Below are 16,991 nucleotides of genomic sequence, written 5' to 3'. Positions count from 1 at the left end.
TCATTCCTTAGATACTCCAGTTTCTATCACTGAATCAAAGACATGCAGATTAGCTTGACTGGTAAAGTTAATATTGAGTCGGTGAGAACGCATGCACATGTGTACCCTGAGATGGACCGATTTCCAAATAGAGATGGTTCCTTGGGTTATTGTTGGATTCAGATGGGATGGAATCCTGAAAGCCTTAAATAGAGTAGGCAGGTTTTGAATGAATTATCACAATCACTAAAGAATAATTGGACCGAACTGGCATCCAAAAATTGCTCGTTCATAACATTATGCGTAATTGACAGAACTTCACCTTTTATGAGCAAGCAACTTTGGTACGGTCTAAGCAAAGATGAAGACAAAACCCTGGACAGTTTTACTGATTTTAAAATTACCAGTCAAACTGCTGTTTTAGGTATCAAAAGGAGGTCATCATTGGGAAAAAGAGAATGTCTCATCATATCTATCTATCTATCTATCTATCTATCTATCTATCTATCTATCTATCTATCTATCTATCTATCTATCTATCTATCTATCTATCTATCTATCTATCTATCTATCTATCTATCTATCTATCTATCTATCTATCTATCTATCTATCTATCTATCTATCTATCTATCTAAATGATTTTAACTAAACCCCAATTTAAAGTGACTTTTTATAAATTTCTTAGAGACTACCCAGACACACGGTGGAGACAAGAAGTGCATGTTGGAGTGAATGAAACTCCAGCGTCGAGAACCTTTTACAAGCAATCACTGCAAAACAGAATTGGCGACCTTCGATGGAAGATTCTTCATGCGGCTATTGCCACCAATTCATTCTTATCGGTTATTTTACCGGGAACATCAGACTGTTGTCCTTTTTGTCAACAGTGAGAAACTGTCTTTCACCTTTTTGTAAACTGCAAAAGACTTGAACCACTCTTTACATTTCTCAAGACACTTTTTGATGGGATAGGACTGTCATTGTCAGCTGTTTGCTTTATTTTCGGTGTTAAGTATACTCTGAAGCAAAGAAGCAAGTGTGTGCTGGGAAATTATCTTCTTGGCCAAGCAAAACTCTCAATTCCCAAAACCAGGAAAAACAAAGATGAAAACTCAAAGACCACTGATGTACTCCTGATGTTTAAAGTGCTGCTGAAGTGCCGAGAGAAACTGGAGTTCACTTACCAATACCTTATTGGAGACATGCAGGCCTTCTGAGATTTATGGGGGCTTGGGGGGGGTTTGTGTTCTGTTGAGAGGGGCAAGTTGGTGACTGGGTGGTGACTTCTTTAAATGTCCTTCACAATATTTAAACACTAGACGGTTGAAAGTGCAGAATAGGTGACGTACTGGTGAATACAGTGCTGTTTGTATAATAGTGAATTATGTGTGGAGTAGGAGACGTGTACAGGGGGAGTAGTGGAGGAGTAAACTGATTATGAAATGTGTATTTATTATGGACAATTATATAAATTTATGTGCGGAGTAGGAGTGTGTACAGGGCAATAGTAGTGGAGTAATGCAATCGTTAGCTTTCTTGTGAAATTGTTACATATTTACTAACTGCATATTACTGCTGTGTTCATGTTTTTTATTATTGTACAAAACAAAGTTTATTTTAAAAATTTAAAAATTATCTATCTATCCATAGTGCCTTATGTCACTAGATAGATAGATAGATAGATAGATAGATAGATAGATAGATAGATAGATAGATAGATAGATAGATAGATAGATAGATAGATAGATAGATGCACTATGATAGATAGATAGATAGATAGATAGATAGATAGATAGATAGATAGATAGATAGATAGATAGATAGATAGATAGATAGATAGATAGATAGATAGATAGTGCATCTATCTATCTATCTATCTATCTATCTATCTATCTATCTATCTATCTATCTATCTATCTATCTATCTATCTATCTATCTATCTATCTATCTATCTATCTATCTATCTATCTATCTATCTATCTATCTATCTATCTATCTATCTTTAAAAAGTATCAAGAGGTCACCACTGTTTGCTGAAAAAGCAAAAAGCAGCCATAAATAAATTTACTCCCATCTGCGTGATACTTTGTTTTCCTTGCACATTCTGTGGTTTTAAATATCCACGGAGGCTATCTCTGTGCCCAATTCATGTGCCTTTAAAAGAAGAAAGCAGGAATGCAGTCGATAGCAGAATGGAACCTTAGGGGGGCACAGGAAAGAGCTGGTGGGAGTAGACAGAGATGGGATACAATTTTGTTGGGAGCAGCCAGGAGTGGGATGAAACTATGGCAATGTTATGAACTTGAGGGTCTCACAGTATGAAAATTTCAAACAGTGACTCAAAAGTTCTCACTGGGGGGAACATTTCTCATGAAATCCCAGCTAGAAACAAAAAGACGATGAGGAATCTCTATAGCATAAAAGATTCATCTTAACAAAAATGCACTGTGGCACAACAATAAGCACCGAGGAGCAAAAGGCAAAGAAAGCCATGCCTGCAAAAGGCAATCCCCAAAAGCGAACAAAGTCCCAATCTAAAATCCAAGAAGTGAAGTCACAAAAGTAGAGCATAGAAAATCCCAACAGAAACTCATTAACTCCATAAGCACATTCACAATGAAGGCACTGGAGGTTATCCAGGCCTTTATAGAGTTGAGGGCATTCCCTTAATGATGATAGGTAGGTAGCCCCACCTCTTGGGTGACCACCCACAAAACACATGGCACATAGTAGAAGATACTTAAAAATAAAGAAGCAAAATAATCAACAATGTTAGCATAAACAATGGAACGAAACAGGCATGAAAGCAGCATTTGAACCCTAGGCAGGAGAGAACCTTTGGTTGAAATCCAACAGACAGGAGTAGCCAGTAGCGTGACTAAAACAGCCAGCACCATACAGACTTCTAGTCTGCAGTACTGGCCTTGTTTTGTGAAAAGACTATTTGTTTTGATCCTTGCTTTGTATAAAAGAAGGAGACCCTCTTCGTCAGTGGGATTAGAGACTTGCTGAACTTTTGATTTATAAACATTCCAGCTGCTTGGAGTGTGTGCCTTCATGAAGGAGTGGTTGTCTCGGGTCCCTACAACCCCCTACTTCGGTCAAAATATATGGGTTTTTATTAAATTTGCAACATGTGCTGCTTTCTGACATGTTCAACTGAGAAGTGTTCTATATAAAAAATAATATATCTATAAAGTTACAGCAAAAGCAGATTGCATGGCTCGGCCTGCATGCTTAATCAAGTCAGACGATGGACTGTAAAGTGTAAGATTGCTGGTCTCCGTCTGAGACTCACAAGGTGACACTGATCAAATCACTTCCTCAGCCTGGGATTAAATACAAATAAAATGAAATGCGACACCATTATTATCTAAATTTAAACTAAAAATTCTTATTGTATATACTACTTGAAAGAGGATCTATTGTTATATGACAATGTATTGTTTATTAAAAAAATTCAGGAAATGTTTTATCCAATACAAAGACTATAGACTTGACTAGTTAGAAAATACATTTTGTTACATTTTCTATAAGTCTGACTGTCATTGAATACTCACATAAAATGGTCTTGATCTTCAATGAGTACTTGATACCCCAATGTGCTGACACAGCTATAAAGGAGATTGATTAAAGTCTGACAATTGTCAGTTACAAAACGACAAATGTCAATAACCGGGCATGAAAAATGTAATAGGAATAAAATAAAATCCACTTACAGTAGATGAAGTCAAAAGAGAGCAATGGAATTTACCAGAAATTCTTTTTTAGGAATAAAGAAATAATGATTTCAGAAAAGTCATAAATAAGAAGAGATTAAAAATATATAACAATTTTACATTTGATTGTAATTTTCAGGTGTTAAGACACCATGGTTATGTAGCTACCTCTCAGTGCAGAGTTCAGCCCAGCACCTTTAAGTGTGGAGGTGGCACATTCTGCTTATGTCTGCTGGAGTTTCTTGTCAGGTTTTTTTTCCACCAACTTGCCATAGATGTGCAGGTTAGGTTAAATGACTACTGTAAATGGTCAAGTGTGGGTGTCTTATGGGTGACCGGCACCCCAATGAGGCAGCCATGCTGGGTTCCATGGGCGCCACCAGAAAGAGCTACAGGGAGTTATGCTCCCAGCTTTAGAGAACTTCCAATTAATCCAGAAGTACTTCCATCAGGTTATACCCTGGCACCAGAAGTACTCCAAGGTCCAAGATAAAAGGAGCAACTCAACCTTGATTCGAACCCGTATGTGTCAATTGTGTCTGGGGACTGGGGCTCTGTGGTGCCCCCCACCTCTTCTTCAACAATATATACACACATACTGTATATACAGGGGTGAGCAAAAGTAGGGTTACAGTTGTGAGTATGTGAAGCACAAAGTTTATGCTTGTATTACTATTTATTTATTGTACTTAAAGGCAGTGTGCCATATATATATATATCTTAAATATAAACCTCTATGAGTGGAAGTGTGTGTGTCTGTCTGTCCGGCCCAAAAGTGCGAGGCTACAGCATGAAGCTCAAAGAAAGTAACTCTGTTGCCAATGTGAAAGTGCTGAGAAAAAAGAAACTCGCTAACCCTCCAATACACATCCTCCAAAGAGAGACAAACTAACTTAGCTGCTGATACATTATATATATATATATATATATATATATACACACACACACACATATATTTATATATACATACATACATACATTGGCTCAAATGATTGTAATTCTCTTCTGGACCAGGGGCTGATGCTATTGCCTAATGCCTTTCCCTCTCTTCCCCCTGTAAAATGGAAGATTGACACCCGAATTCTATCATATGCCCTCCTAAACCACATCATGACAGTCTGATCTTGGGCTCCAGTCTGGAAAGAAATTTGATTGTTGTTTATTGTTTTTTTTATTTTTTTGGTTTCTTGCATTTAGACGCGGATCATGAAAGTGCTCCGTTTTTTTTATTTTTTTGGTTTCTTGCATTTAGACGCGGATCATGAAAGTGCTCCAACCCTTTATGCTTTGTCTTGGTCTTTCTTACTATATATATATATATATATATATATATATATATATATATATACACTAGGGGGCTTACCCCCTTTCTTGCTTCACTTGCCAACCCCACTTTTCTGCGCTACGCACTAGCCATTTCACGTCTCTGCTGCTCGCATTGTGAAGAGGAGGGCTGAACGCGCCCCAAGGAGACACGGTCGCTCCTTCAAAACCCCCTCTTAAACGGTGATACAATGGGAAACAAGTACACTTTTTTTCTTTTTACCTCCTCTTTGCTCAATCAGCTGCTGGCTTGCTGCTGCTGCTACCATGCTGTGTGATCTGCATCTCACATGGCACTTCGAACATTTAAAAGCATGTACAGCAACTGTCTTTGTCATCTACTCTTTGTCTTTTATTTCCAGCCCCAGACATGGTTAAATGTCTTGGCACAAAGTCTCGTCTTGCAGGACATGAGTTCTTGATATTTTTTAGTTTATAATTTAAAAACGGAATAAGAATCTGAAGATCTAACAACATCACATTAAAGTTTGATAAGTTCTGAAAAGAATGATACCAAACATATACAGTATATGTAGGTTTTAAAATAAGCCCGATTTAAAGCATGACAAAAAAATGTCACATAAAAAGGTCACATAAAATCATTGCACAAAATCGTTGCACTTTTAGGCTTAGGATTTTATATATATAGATAGATATTTATACTGTACAATATATATATATATATATATATATATATATATATATATATATATATATATATATATATCCATCCATCCATCCATCCATGGCCGGTGGGAGGAAACCGGAGCGCTCGGAGGAAACCCACGCAGACACGGGGAGAATATGCAAACTCCACGCAGGGAGGACCTGGGAAGCGAACCCAGGCCTCCTTACTGCAAGGCAGCAGCGCTACCCACTGCGCTACCGTGCCGCCCATCTGTATATATATATATATATATATATATATATATATATATATATATATACTGTATATATATCTATATATATATATATATTATATATACAGTATTTTTATTATTATATATATATATATATATATCTACTCTCTCTCTCTCTATATATATATATATATATACACTATATATATAAAATCCTAAGCCTAAAAGTGCAACGATTTTGTGCAATGATTTTATGTGACCTTAACAGTTATTAAACAGTAAAACATTAACATTTAGATAGATAGATAGATAGATAGATAGATAGATAGATAGATAGATAGATAGATAGATAGATAGATAGATAGATAGATAGATAGATAGATACATTGAGGACCACTGGAGTGGTTTTGGTGAAATTCAATTTTAAAGGCGCTATAACACAACAGCTAAGTAGTACTAACAGCAGCTAAAATGTATTTGGATCATCTCTTGGTAGCAAATTCGTTGTGAAAGGCGCTACACGACTGCTGTGGTATAGAAATTACATTTTCTGTGTGATCGTCCAAATTTTTGCCTAACAGCCCTGCACTACATGCCTGTGATTTACTTCTTAAAATAAATCATCACAAAAGCAACCTTGAATGTTGTGGGGTTTTAGTGACGCGAACTCACCTTAAGGGACAGTAAGTAGTCGTGCTTCGATGGCGCCGATTACACTCATTCGCAAAGATTTCCACTCTCCCAGGATCTGACGGGGCACTTGAAGTGTCACAAACAGTGCGAGAAGAGAGGACACTGCCCGAAATTGCGAAGCTCTCGACACAGCTGAGCAGCCCGACATTCCGCGCCTCCCAGCGTCCACTTTGTTCTCACGACCACTCGCCGCTAAAGGCGATCTCGTCTTCACATTGTTTACAGCTCGGCGCAGTTAAAAAGTAGAAAGACGCAAAGCTGTTTTCCTCATCTCTTCTACTATCAAGTACTGCCAACTAAAAAAATGTTACAATGTGTCAGCTTCTGTGACAGTCACGTTGACGAATAAATAGAACTTCTCTGTCAGAACGTGCCTGGCGGCAGACAGATGAGCGCTGTAGTCCAGAGAGGAGGGCTGGGAGAGAGCAACGTGGGGTGCACTTCTATGAGATAGATCAGCGTGTTTGTGTTTACTTCTTTTCAATATCAGTAAAATAACTCTCACACAAATAATAACAATTCGTAAAGATGATATAAAAATGGCATCCACAAACGAAGTGATTAGTTCCTGTATTATAATATGTTCTGTGGTCATACGTAATTTCCATATCGCGTGGTCACAGGTAATTTCCGTTTCATATGTAATTTCCATATCGCGTGGTCATACGTAATTTCCGTTTCAAACACGAAAAGAATTTTATATATATAGATATATACCTGTATATATATCTATATATATGCATGTGTGTATATACTGTATATATATATATCTATATATATATATATATATATATATATATATATCTATATATATATATATATATATCTATATATATATATATATATATATATATATATATATATATATATATATATATACTGTATATACACACAAATACTATAGCCAGAGGGAGGGCTCAGGAGTGGCGACTTCAGGATGACCCCGCCTCCTTCAGCTCCACCCACAAAAAACAAGGAACATAAATAAGCTTTAAGTGACAGTATATAATTAACCAATAATAAACAAAATTAACGTATAACATAAAAATATTGATACAATGACACAAAAACACAAATAAAATATACAAAATTACATTAATATATAAATAACATTTTTTTTTTCAATATGCTAAAAATTAAAAATAAGAGAAAAGGTGCCAAAAACCAAAGCAGAATCTGGTTATGTGAGTGTCAACATTTTTTAAAATAGAGGAGTTTAAGCGAAGTAATGAAATCGGACTTCAAAGTGACAGTCGAAAGGCAAGGAAGGCAGACCGAACACAAGCAGTCCGCAGCACAGAAACTTCTCTGAACCATCAACTGCCAGTACTGTTACGATTTACCACTACTTGTGCTACATTAAACATCCAGTTTTAAATTAAACAGGCCAAAACAACAAATATGAATATACAGTATAAAGTCTCACTTCTGAAACTTCTGCTAGAAATCAATTCGTTATGAAAGCAACACCGAGAACGCAGCTTGCTGTGAAGACGAACAGGGATGAGGCCGACGGCTGCTTCAATAGGATACTATTATTCTAACTTGAAAATACTTTGTAATTTTATACCTGCTGTTTAGCTGGCTTTCAGATCTTTAAATTTATGGAGATAAATTGCATTTTTGTCAGTTGGGTTTAAACACAGAGAAAGTAAAAGTTACTATTAAAAATTTACATTTACATGTTCAAAACTTTTGGAAGGCAAACATATATTTAACATTGTAAGCTGAGGACCATCCCTCTGCTAAAATGAGGTGAAAAGAAAATTATACATGTTGAGAAACCTGCAACACTGAGCAACAATTTTTTTTATTATATAATGCGAAACTAGGTCATTAAACTGCAGGGCGACCCTTTATGCTTTTAGTTCTTTTATACCTTGGGTTTTTTTGACCATTTAGTGAGTTTGTTTTATCTTAATTTAATTTTTCACAATGAGCACAGTCTTAATGTACTTTGAAAACCACTGTCCCACATCTCCTAATTAACCGCTCATGATTCAATGTAAAGGCTCTTTAAAGATCAAACAAGAATGGCTTTGAATTACTGAGTAGGTTTTTATGGCTAGAAGTGGTGTGGACATGTGATGAGGAGAGACAATGAATACATGGGCACAAGAGTGATGGGTATGGAAGTAAAGGGGGACAGAAAGTGAGGTGGATGGATAAAGTAAAAGAAGATCTGAAGGAAAAAGGTCTGACTGCTGAGGAGGTGCAGGACCGAGTTTTATGGAGAAGGTCGATCAAGCACATCGACCCCACAAGATGAAGAGGAAGAAGATGTAATGGAGTGTCATTAGGTCCAGTGCTGATTCCAAAGATGTGTATGTACTCTAGATAGATAGATAGATAGATAGATAGATAGATAGATAGATAGATAGATAGATAGATAGATAGATAGATAGATAGATAGATAGATAGATAGATAGATAGATAGATAGATAGATAGATAGATAGATAGATACTTTTTTTTTTTACTCTATGTTTTATGGATAACTTTTAAATAAATGTCCTGAAGTTATTCTGCAAAGAGTTCGATATATATATTTTTGGATAAGAACCTTTTAAAAACAAATGCATGCAATTTTGGGTGGATGGGCAATAAGCAGACAGAGACCACAAATCTAACTAGAACAACATGTGCTTCTGGTGTACCTTTATCTGTCATTACACTTCTCATGGCAGACTTGCGATTTTAGGAGAGGCTGTCTGAAAATGCACAGAGTGTGGTAAAGATGAAATTGTATTTTATGAGTCATCAATACCATCGTATGCTTTCAGTTTTTACAGATGGACCTAAATATCCAATTTCACACTTTACCGGGGATAGCAGTTATATTCCAGAATTTCAAGGTTAATCAGAAAAATCTTAACAGATAAATCATCAGTATTTACCGTTGAGATAGTGGCAGTTATTATGGCATTACATTGAGTAGAAGATGTTCCACCTAACTGTGTTGTCGTCTGCTCTGATTCATTTGTAGGTCTGTCTAATAGCCCTCAAGATAGTGTGAGACTGCCAATGTGAAAGTAAAAATGAGGTTACAAATAAAATCTTGCAAATGCTTCAAGTCGCGAAAGTTAAATGTGTGAATGTTAAGCATTGACTGTAAAATATAAATGTTGAGCGGTAATTTAATTGTGTTGGTTGTGTACGTGGGTAGATTAGATTAGACTAGTCTAGATTAGATTAGATTAGATTGTATTGGATCAGATTAGTCCAGACTAGATTAGATTATATGAGATTAGACTAGACTAAACTAGATTAGATTGGATCAGATTAGGACAGACTATATTAGATTAGACTTGATTAGGTCAGATTAGATTAGACTAGACTAGATTATATTGGATAAGATTAGAACAGACTAGATTTGATTAGACTAGACTAGACTGGATTACATTAGATTAGACTAGATTAGATTGGATCAAATTAGACCAGACTAGATTAAATTAGACCAGATTAGATCAGATTAGAGTAGATTAGATACACTTTATTATTTCCAAGGGGAATTTCACAATGGTAGGCATTGGGTTCACTACCGCGACTCCTCTTCACGCTCCAGTTCCGTGGGTGGTGGTTATGCACCTTTGCATTTTAAATAAAAAAGAAGAAGAGAAAGTTTGCTATTTATGAAGAGCACCATTTTTCCAGAGGGTAACTTTTTAACAATATTACAGGAAAAAAAAGTTGTGTGTTTTGCATGATTCAAGCATAGGACTAGATAACTGACATGTGGATTATACGACATGAATAATGTGAGATTTTTTTTCCATCTTTTTTCCATTAATGTTTTTTGCATCATTTATCTTTGGATAGCATTGGTCACTATTGGCTTACAGTGTATCATAAACTTTGTTGTCTCTGTTCTGTAAAAAAACATGAGAGTAAAAGTGTCTCTTGGCCATCACGACTGTACAAACTACATGGAGATAAGTAACATCTAAAAAAATATATTTTTTGGGTGGAGTATTCCATTAATTTTGACAATCCAGTCATTTTTTTATTTAGTAATTTAATACGTAAGGTTAAGTTAGAAAAAAGGTAAACCTCAACAAGCAAAACCAGGAAAGTTTACTTTGACTTCAAACATGTTGTATTAAGCTATGAAGTTAATAAAAGACTGGAGCGAAATGATAACAGTAACTGCTGCAGTGCACCAAAATGTTAAAAAAGTCCCATTAAAAGCAAGAAAACCCTGCAGACACTGTGGTTCTTAAAAAGACAAGAAAAGCTAGAATAGACCTCTGCTTTTCCAAATTTATAATGGATAAATGACCTTAAAGCAGCAAAGCAACGCATACCCCAACAATTCCGCTTTTCAAGTAAAGCCGGAAAAATTGAGCTTATTTATCTAAAAAATGATATTTTTGCCATTTTCTCCTTTTGTGTAATTACCGCCAGTATCAGATGATGAAAACCCTTTAATTTCTGAGGCTGAGCCTTTCACCGTGGTCTACTGTAGTTAGTTCAGAAGCAGTCGCTCGGCTTTTATCTTCAAAGCAGGCACCCGAACACACAACTCTGGCGCTGGATTTTCTTTGGGTGAACCTCTGAAATGATTTTAAAACTCCGTGACTTAGACAGGAGCCTTTGAACGAGGCCTTGCTGCTTATTAGTGTCCCAGCATCAGTCCTTCGTCCTGGTGGGCTGAATATTTCGGTCATTCCAGAAAATGGAATGTGATGTAGGGGACCCAAGACTTTTTTGGCTTAGGCTCTCAGTCATCTTGCTAAATATGAATAATGGACACCAGCCCCATGTGTTGAGAATTTTTGAAAACATTCTTCAGGCTTTCAGTAATAAAATGATTTGGCATTATCTTCAGTATCCCATGTTGAGTAGTGTTAAAGGGGCTCTAGAATTGCCTGAAATTATGGCAATTATACATTTAAAAAACTGCCACTAAAGTATAATAATCCTTGGGTTAAAAGCCGATAATGAGAACACCATAAGCATCAAGTGCTAGACCTTAGTGCAGCTCTCTTTTCAATTTCTTTTTCTTTCCTTTTCTCTTCTTTAATTGATATGGTAGTTGCTCAACTGACTGACTTTCTGCTCTGTCATTCACCGACTCCCAGATGCTTGGCAATAAATGCTCTTATAATTAACCAGGGCAGTGGTCAAACTCACAAGCCTTGACATGGCCATGTCACATAGTCTTTCAGGTCATAAATCACATTTCCCTGCCACAAAAGAAGCGTGTCTGCAATAACCCGATTAACAGGGTGTGGAGGTTTAGCCCCAAACACAGACAGACAGACACCAGATGTCACACACATTTAATATTTCTGCAGTGTATACAGCACCTCACAATGCCCTTCTAGACAAACACTCAGTCCCTTTCTTTCTCTTTCTTCTTCTTCTCTGTCACTCTTACTCCTCCTCTCACAAGCTCCATCTTCTTCCTCCCAACTCCGGCTCGTCTAATGGAGTGAGGCGGCCCCTTTTATAACACTCCAGATATGCTCCAGGTGCTTCACAATGATCTTCCAGAGACATTTCCTGGTGTGGTGGAAGTGCCACATGAGCACCTAGAAGCACTCCGGGTGTGCCTGGAATTTCTTCTGGCAGTCCAGGGCTCCATAATCCTCTGGGTGCACCCTGGTGGTGGCCACAGGCCCCAACAGGGTTGAGTTTCTAAGCTCTGATCCCATGGCCCCAATGCAGACCATGGCGGCCACCCTCCCGTGGTCCAGGAAAAGTATTCTCCCTCTCCTGGTCCTCCATACAGGGTTCCGTCAATAGAGAGCAAAATAATGCATATGACAATTCTAACATTATACTTCAGAACCTAACCATCGGTTTTCTAAAGTCAGCTCCAGAGGGTGCAACAGTTCACCTCAGGGCACATTTACAAAAACACGCAGACTTCAGATAACTTTACTGGACGAGACTCGAGCATACAGTGGGTTCAGAAGGCAATCACGTTTTGCACACTTTATGGCAGGGGTACTCAAACTTTGCTCCTGGAGGTCCACAGTGTGTCCAGATTTTCACTCCAACCAGTTTCGTAATTAGGGCATCAAGCCTATCAGACCTATCAGACCATGAAACTTGGCATTCAGTTATATGGCTTGTTGGTGCCTTTGTTCTTCTAAGAGAATGCTTTACCACATTGTAGATTTTTTTAAAATTATTTTCAGAGAACCACATTTTGTGGTCTGAAACAAACTTGTTACTTGAGCATGGGAAAGGTGCTATATAAATAAAATGTATCGTTATTATTACTACCTCTTGGCCCTTCCCTTCTCTTTCATTTATTTTAAAACATAGCATAAACACAGATAATTCATGATGCATGTACAGTACACAGATTTAAATGGAAGCACGTTAGCTGTTGTTATTTACACCTCATTATTAACTGATGGCTGGTTAAGAAAAGAGGTAACAGCTAACATCTTAATGCAGCAAATAAAGCAAGCAATTCAGAATTGTAATAAACAACTTACACTAAACCCAAAAATACGTATTGATTTGGCAGTTACTGATTATCTAATTAAAAATGCGGTTCAAGGTAAAACCTGTAGCCACTTGCAGACCTACGGTATCATGGTTGAGTATCACGGCTTTATTGCGTTGTAAATGCAATTTTAAATGGACAAAATGTGCCATTTTTGCCTATCCGTCTTCACTCAATAACCCATAACGACAAAGGGAAAACATCCATCCATCCATCCATTTTCCAACCCGCTGAATCCGAACACAGGGTCATGGGGGTCTGCTGGAGCCAATCCCAGCCAACACAGGGCACAAGGCAGGAACCAATCCCGGGCAGGGTGCCAACCCACCACAGGACACACACAAACACAGCCACACACCAAGCACACACTAGGGCCAATTTGGAATCGCCAATCCACCTAACCTGCATGTCTTTGGACTGTGGGAGGAAACCGGAGCACCCGGAGGAAACCCACGCAGACACGGGGAGAACATGCAAACTCCACGTAGGGAGGACCCGGGAAGCGAACCCAGGTCCCCAGATCTCCCAACTGCGAGGCAGCAGCGCTACCCACTGCGCCACCGTGCCGCCCAAGGGAAAACATGTTTTTGGAATGTTTTCTAAATGTATTAAAAATCAATAACTGAAATCTCTCTTTCTCCCTCTTTGCACATAAACTTCAGAACATGTATTTAGAAGTTATCCGTAAAACATACAGAACATACACAATTTTGGAAACAGCACTAGACCTAATGACACTCCATTACATCTTCTTCCACTTCTATGTGGGGTTGATATGCTTGATCAGCCTTCTCCATACAGCTTGGTCCTGCACCTTCAGATATTTTATTTTATTCATCCACCTCCACTTTGCCTCCCTTGTTTTCATTTCCCTTGTACTTCCATTCCCATCACCCTTTTGTCCACATAATTGTTCTCCTCATCACTTGTCCATACCACTTCTGCCTACTTCCCTGTACTTTCTTAGATATCTCTCCCACTTTTGTTGTACCTCATTTTGTTGTATCTCTGATTGTCTCATTTGCTATTCTGTCCTTTTCTTTCCATCTCCACTCATCCATTTCAACGTTCTTACTTCTGCCACATCTTTTTTCTTCTCCTGCGCTCCCTTTACTGCCCATGTCTCAGCTCCATATATCATTGCTGGTCTTACCACTGTCTTAAAAACCTTACCATTAACCTTCATCTTAATTCTTCAATCACACAATACTGATTCTTTCTTCCAATTGTTCTATCTTCACTGTATTTTATTGGTTATCTCTGCATCTAATTCTCCATCTTGAGCTACCACTGATCCCAGATATTTAAATTCATCCACTCTTTTCAATAGCTGTCCCTGCAGGCCTGCTTTTGAATCCTGATCATCATTAAACCTCATATATTCTGTCTACTTCCTATTTATCTTTGATCCTCTATCTTCCAAAGCCCTCCACACTCTCTTTTCTGGTGCTACACAACACAATGTCATCATCTTTTTTAGGCCTATCTATCTAACAAGCAAGTTTGGGAGGTAAGACCTGAGGGAACCCCACATAGACACGAAGAGTCATACAAATTCTGTAATTAGAACCCAGCTCCTTATAGCTAAGCATCTCAAGCACCATATAATCCAACAGTAAATGTCACCATTTGCATCCATTAGTCCATATTGCAAACCAGCGTATTGTATTACAGGGTTGTTGGATGCCAAGAACTATCCTGGAAGCATCAGAGCCAATTCAACCACAGTAAAAGAGCAGGACAAACAATCACACTTGCACACACTGTACCCATTTGTTTTCCTACATTTGAAATAAAGCTCAGAGAAGCTGAAGAAAACACACACAGACGCAGAGAGAACATACATATTGTGACAACTGAAGACAAGTGTTACCCCCAGTTACTTTTCAATGAATTTTAAAATTGGTCTTCAAGGGGGACTGCTGACATTCTTAATAGTTTTCTAATTTATAGTTCACAGAGCAAATCAAAAAACTTGACCAGATTTATGGAAACGTCCACAAGCTTTATCTTGTGATCTTCCTGAGATTTTTCTTAATTTCTAGTTGTTACAAGATCAGAAGGACCTGGTAGCCCATAAAGGCTTTCTTCTGCATTCCATTGGCATCACACTAACAATTCACCATTGAAGCTAGTAATTTATTCATTCTAGCTGCCTCAGATCTATTGTGGGAAGAAAATGAAATAAAACAAGCAATATTTCACACACCTGGATCAGTGACAGGTCCTCTATTTCTAGCCTGAAGAGCCGATTCCTGTAAGAAGAGGATACAAATTTGTCACTCATTCGCTTCAAGGCATACAAATTTGAAATTAGTGTAAAAGTTTTATAACATTGTTACTTACAGTTAACTCATTGTAACTTATAAGGCTAATGCATACGTCTTTAAAAAAAGATTTGTTAGAATGTGTAAACTCCAAATCCCAGAATGCATGTCTAGAGGACTAAAATACATACAAAGTCTTTAGTTAAATATAAATGAGCAATACTTGATTGTTCCTTTACTAAACCCACCTAATCCAATTCAATTCAATTCCATTTGTTTTTGTATAGCACCCTTCACAAAGTGCAGGTTCAGAGTACTGTAACAAATCTAAAGGTAATCACAAACTTTAAAAAATACTAATTACATAATAAATACACATAAAGACAGAGAAACACAGTTTCAAAGTGACTCGCATAAATGAAACCCAACAATATAATTTAATTAACGTTATCATTGAGCTATGGCCCATTGACAACAGAGGAAAGGAAACGAAAAGCCCAAGTCAGCAGCATCCCTGGAGAAAATAAACTCCTGGGGGGTCCATGGTTGGTTATAACATACAAATTAAAAGGTATAATCGCAGACCATCTAATTTAATGAACGACTGGAATGCATCAGTTCTTTCCTTGGAAATTCAGGAGCACAAGTAATACAGAAACACATCCTGTATGTTTTGCAATGTAAACCTTATTTTTTTGCTCCCTCATGGTGGGTAAATTGTGCATATGAAGGGATGAAAATGGTCAGCACCAAAAGTCATATAGGCTGTGGCATTCAAGTCATGCTGGATTGGTATTAACAGGTCTAATTTGTGCTAAGAAAACATTCCCCACACCATTACACCACTCCACCAGTATGGACTGATGACATAAGGCAGGTTGGGTGTATTGATTCCTGCTGTTGGCTTCAAATTCTGACCATATCATCCTCGTGGCTCAGCAGAAATCGAGATTCAACAGACTAGGCTATGTTTTCCCAGGGTTCAACTGTCCCATTTTGATGAGTCTGTACCCACTGCACATCCAAATTTCTGTTCTTGGTTGATTGGAGTGGTTCAACCTGAAGGTTCAACGTGCTGTGTGTTCTGAGATAATTTTCTGCTCACTCCATTTGTACAGAGTGGCCATCTAAGTTACCATAGCCTTTCTGTCAGCATGAACCAGTCTGCCCATTCTTCTCTGATATCTCTCACCAAGTTATTTCCTTCGTCAGAACTGCCATTCACTGGATGTCTGTCTGCACTGGATGCATGAAAATCTCAGCCTGTCTGGCACCGACAATCATGCCGAGGTCCAAATCGCTGACATAACATTATTTCCTCATTCTGATGTATGATGTGAGCATTAACTGACGCTCCTGACCTGTATCTTTATGTTTTTATGTATTGTGCTGCAGCCACATGATTGGCTGATTAGATAATTGCATGGATAAGCAGGTGTACAGGTGCGCCTAAGAATAATCCACTGCACAATTCATGTTATGGCATACAGAGTATGATTTTGAAGGTTTAATATTAAATCTACAGTAGATCTGCTTTATCCTGATCCTCTTAACGTGATAGTCTATTAAAAAGTTTGACCTGCAAGATGATTTTGACCTTTGAGTGTTTTATCCGAATGACACCTAATTCAAAAAATTAGTGGCATTATAAATGCACTTTTTAAAATTCCATTTTGTTCCTAAGAAA

At 37.7% G+C, this 16,991-nt stretch overlaps 1 protein-coding gene across 3 annotated transcripts in view; it reads right to left on the bottom strand.

Moving 5' to 3' along the window:
- The window catches only part of sema5a (sema domain, seven thrombospondin repeats (type 1 and type 1-like), transmembrane domain (TM) and short cytoplasmic domain, (semaphorin) 5A), an 857,644-nt gene that overhangs the window by 428,445 nt on the left and 412,208 nt on the right, over window positions 1–16,991 (bottom strand). For all 3 annotated transcript variants that reach the window (XR_007935331.1, XR_007935332.1, XM_028803411.2), the window contains exon 4: window positions 15,247–15,292. Coding sequence is in view for 1 of the 3 variants with exons in the window: in XM_028803411.2 (XP_028659244.2) it covers window positions 15,247–15,292 (46 nt within the window). In the remaining 2 variants the exon portion in view is untranslated. The remainder of the gene's footprint in view (window positions 1–15,246; window positions 15,293–16,991) is intronic.

The sequence above is a fragment of the Erpetoichthys calabaricus genome, chromosome 6, assembly GCF_900747795.2.
Source record: "Erpetoichthys calabaricus chromosome 6, fErpCal1.3, whole genome shotgun sequence".
Classification (NCBI taxonomy): Eukaryota; Metazoa; Chordata; class Cladistia; order Polypteriformes; family Polypteridae; genus Erpetoichthys; species Erpetoichthys calabaricus.
This window is presented reverse-complemented; position numbering and strand designations above follow the sequence as displayed.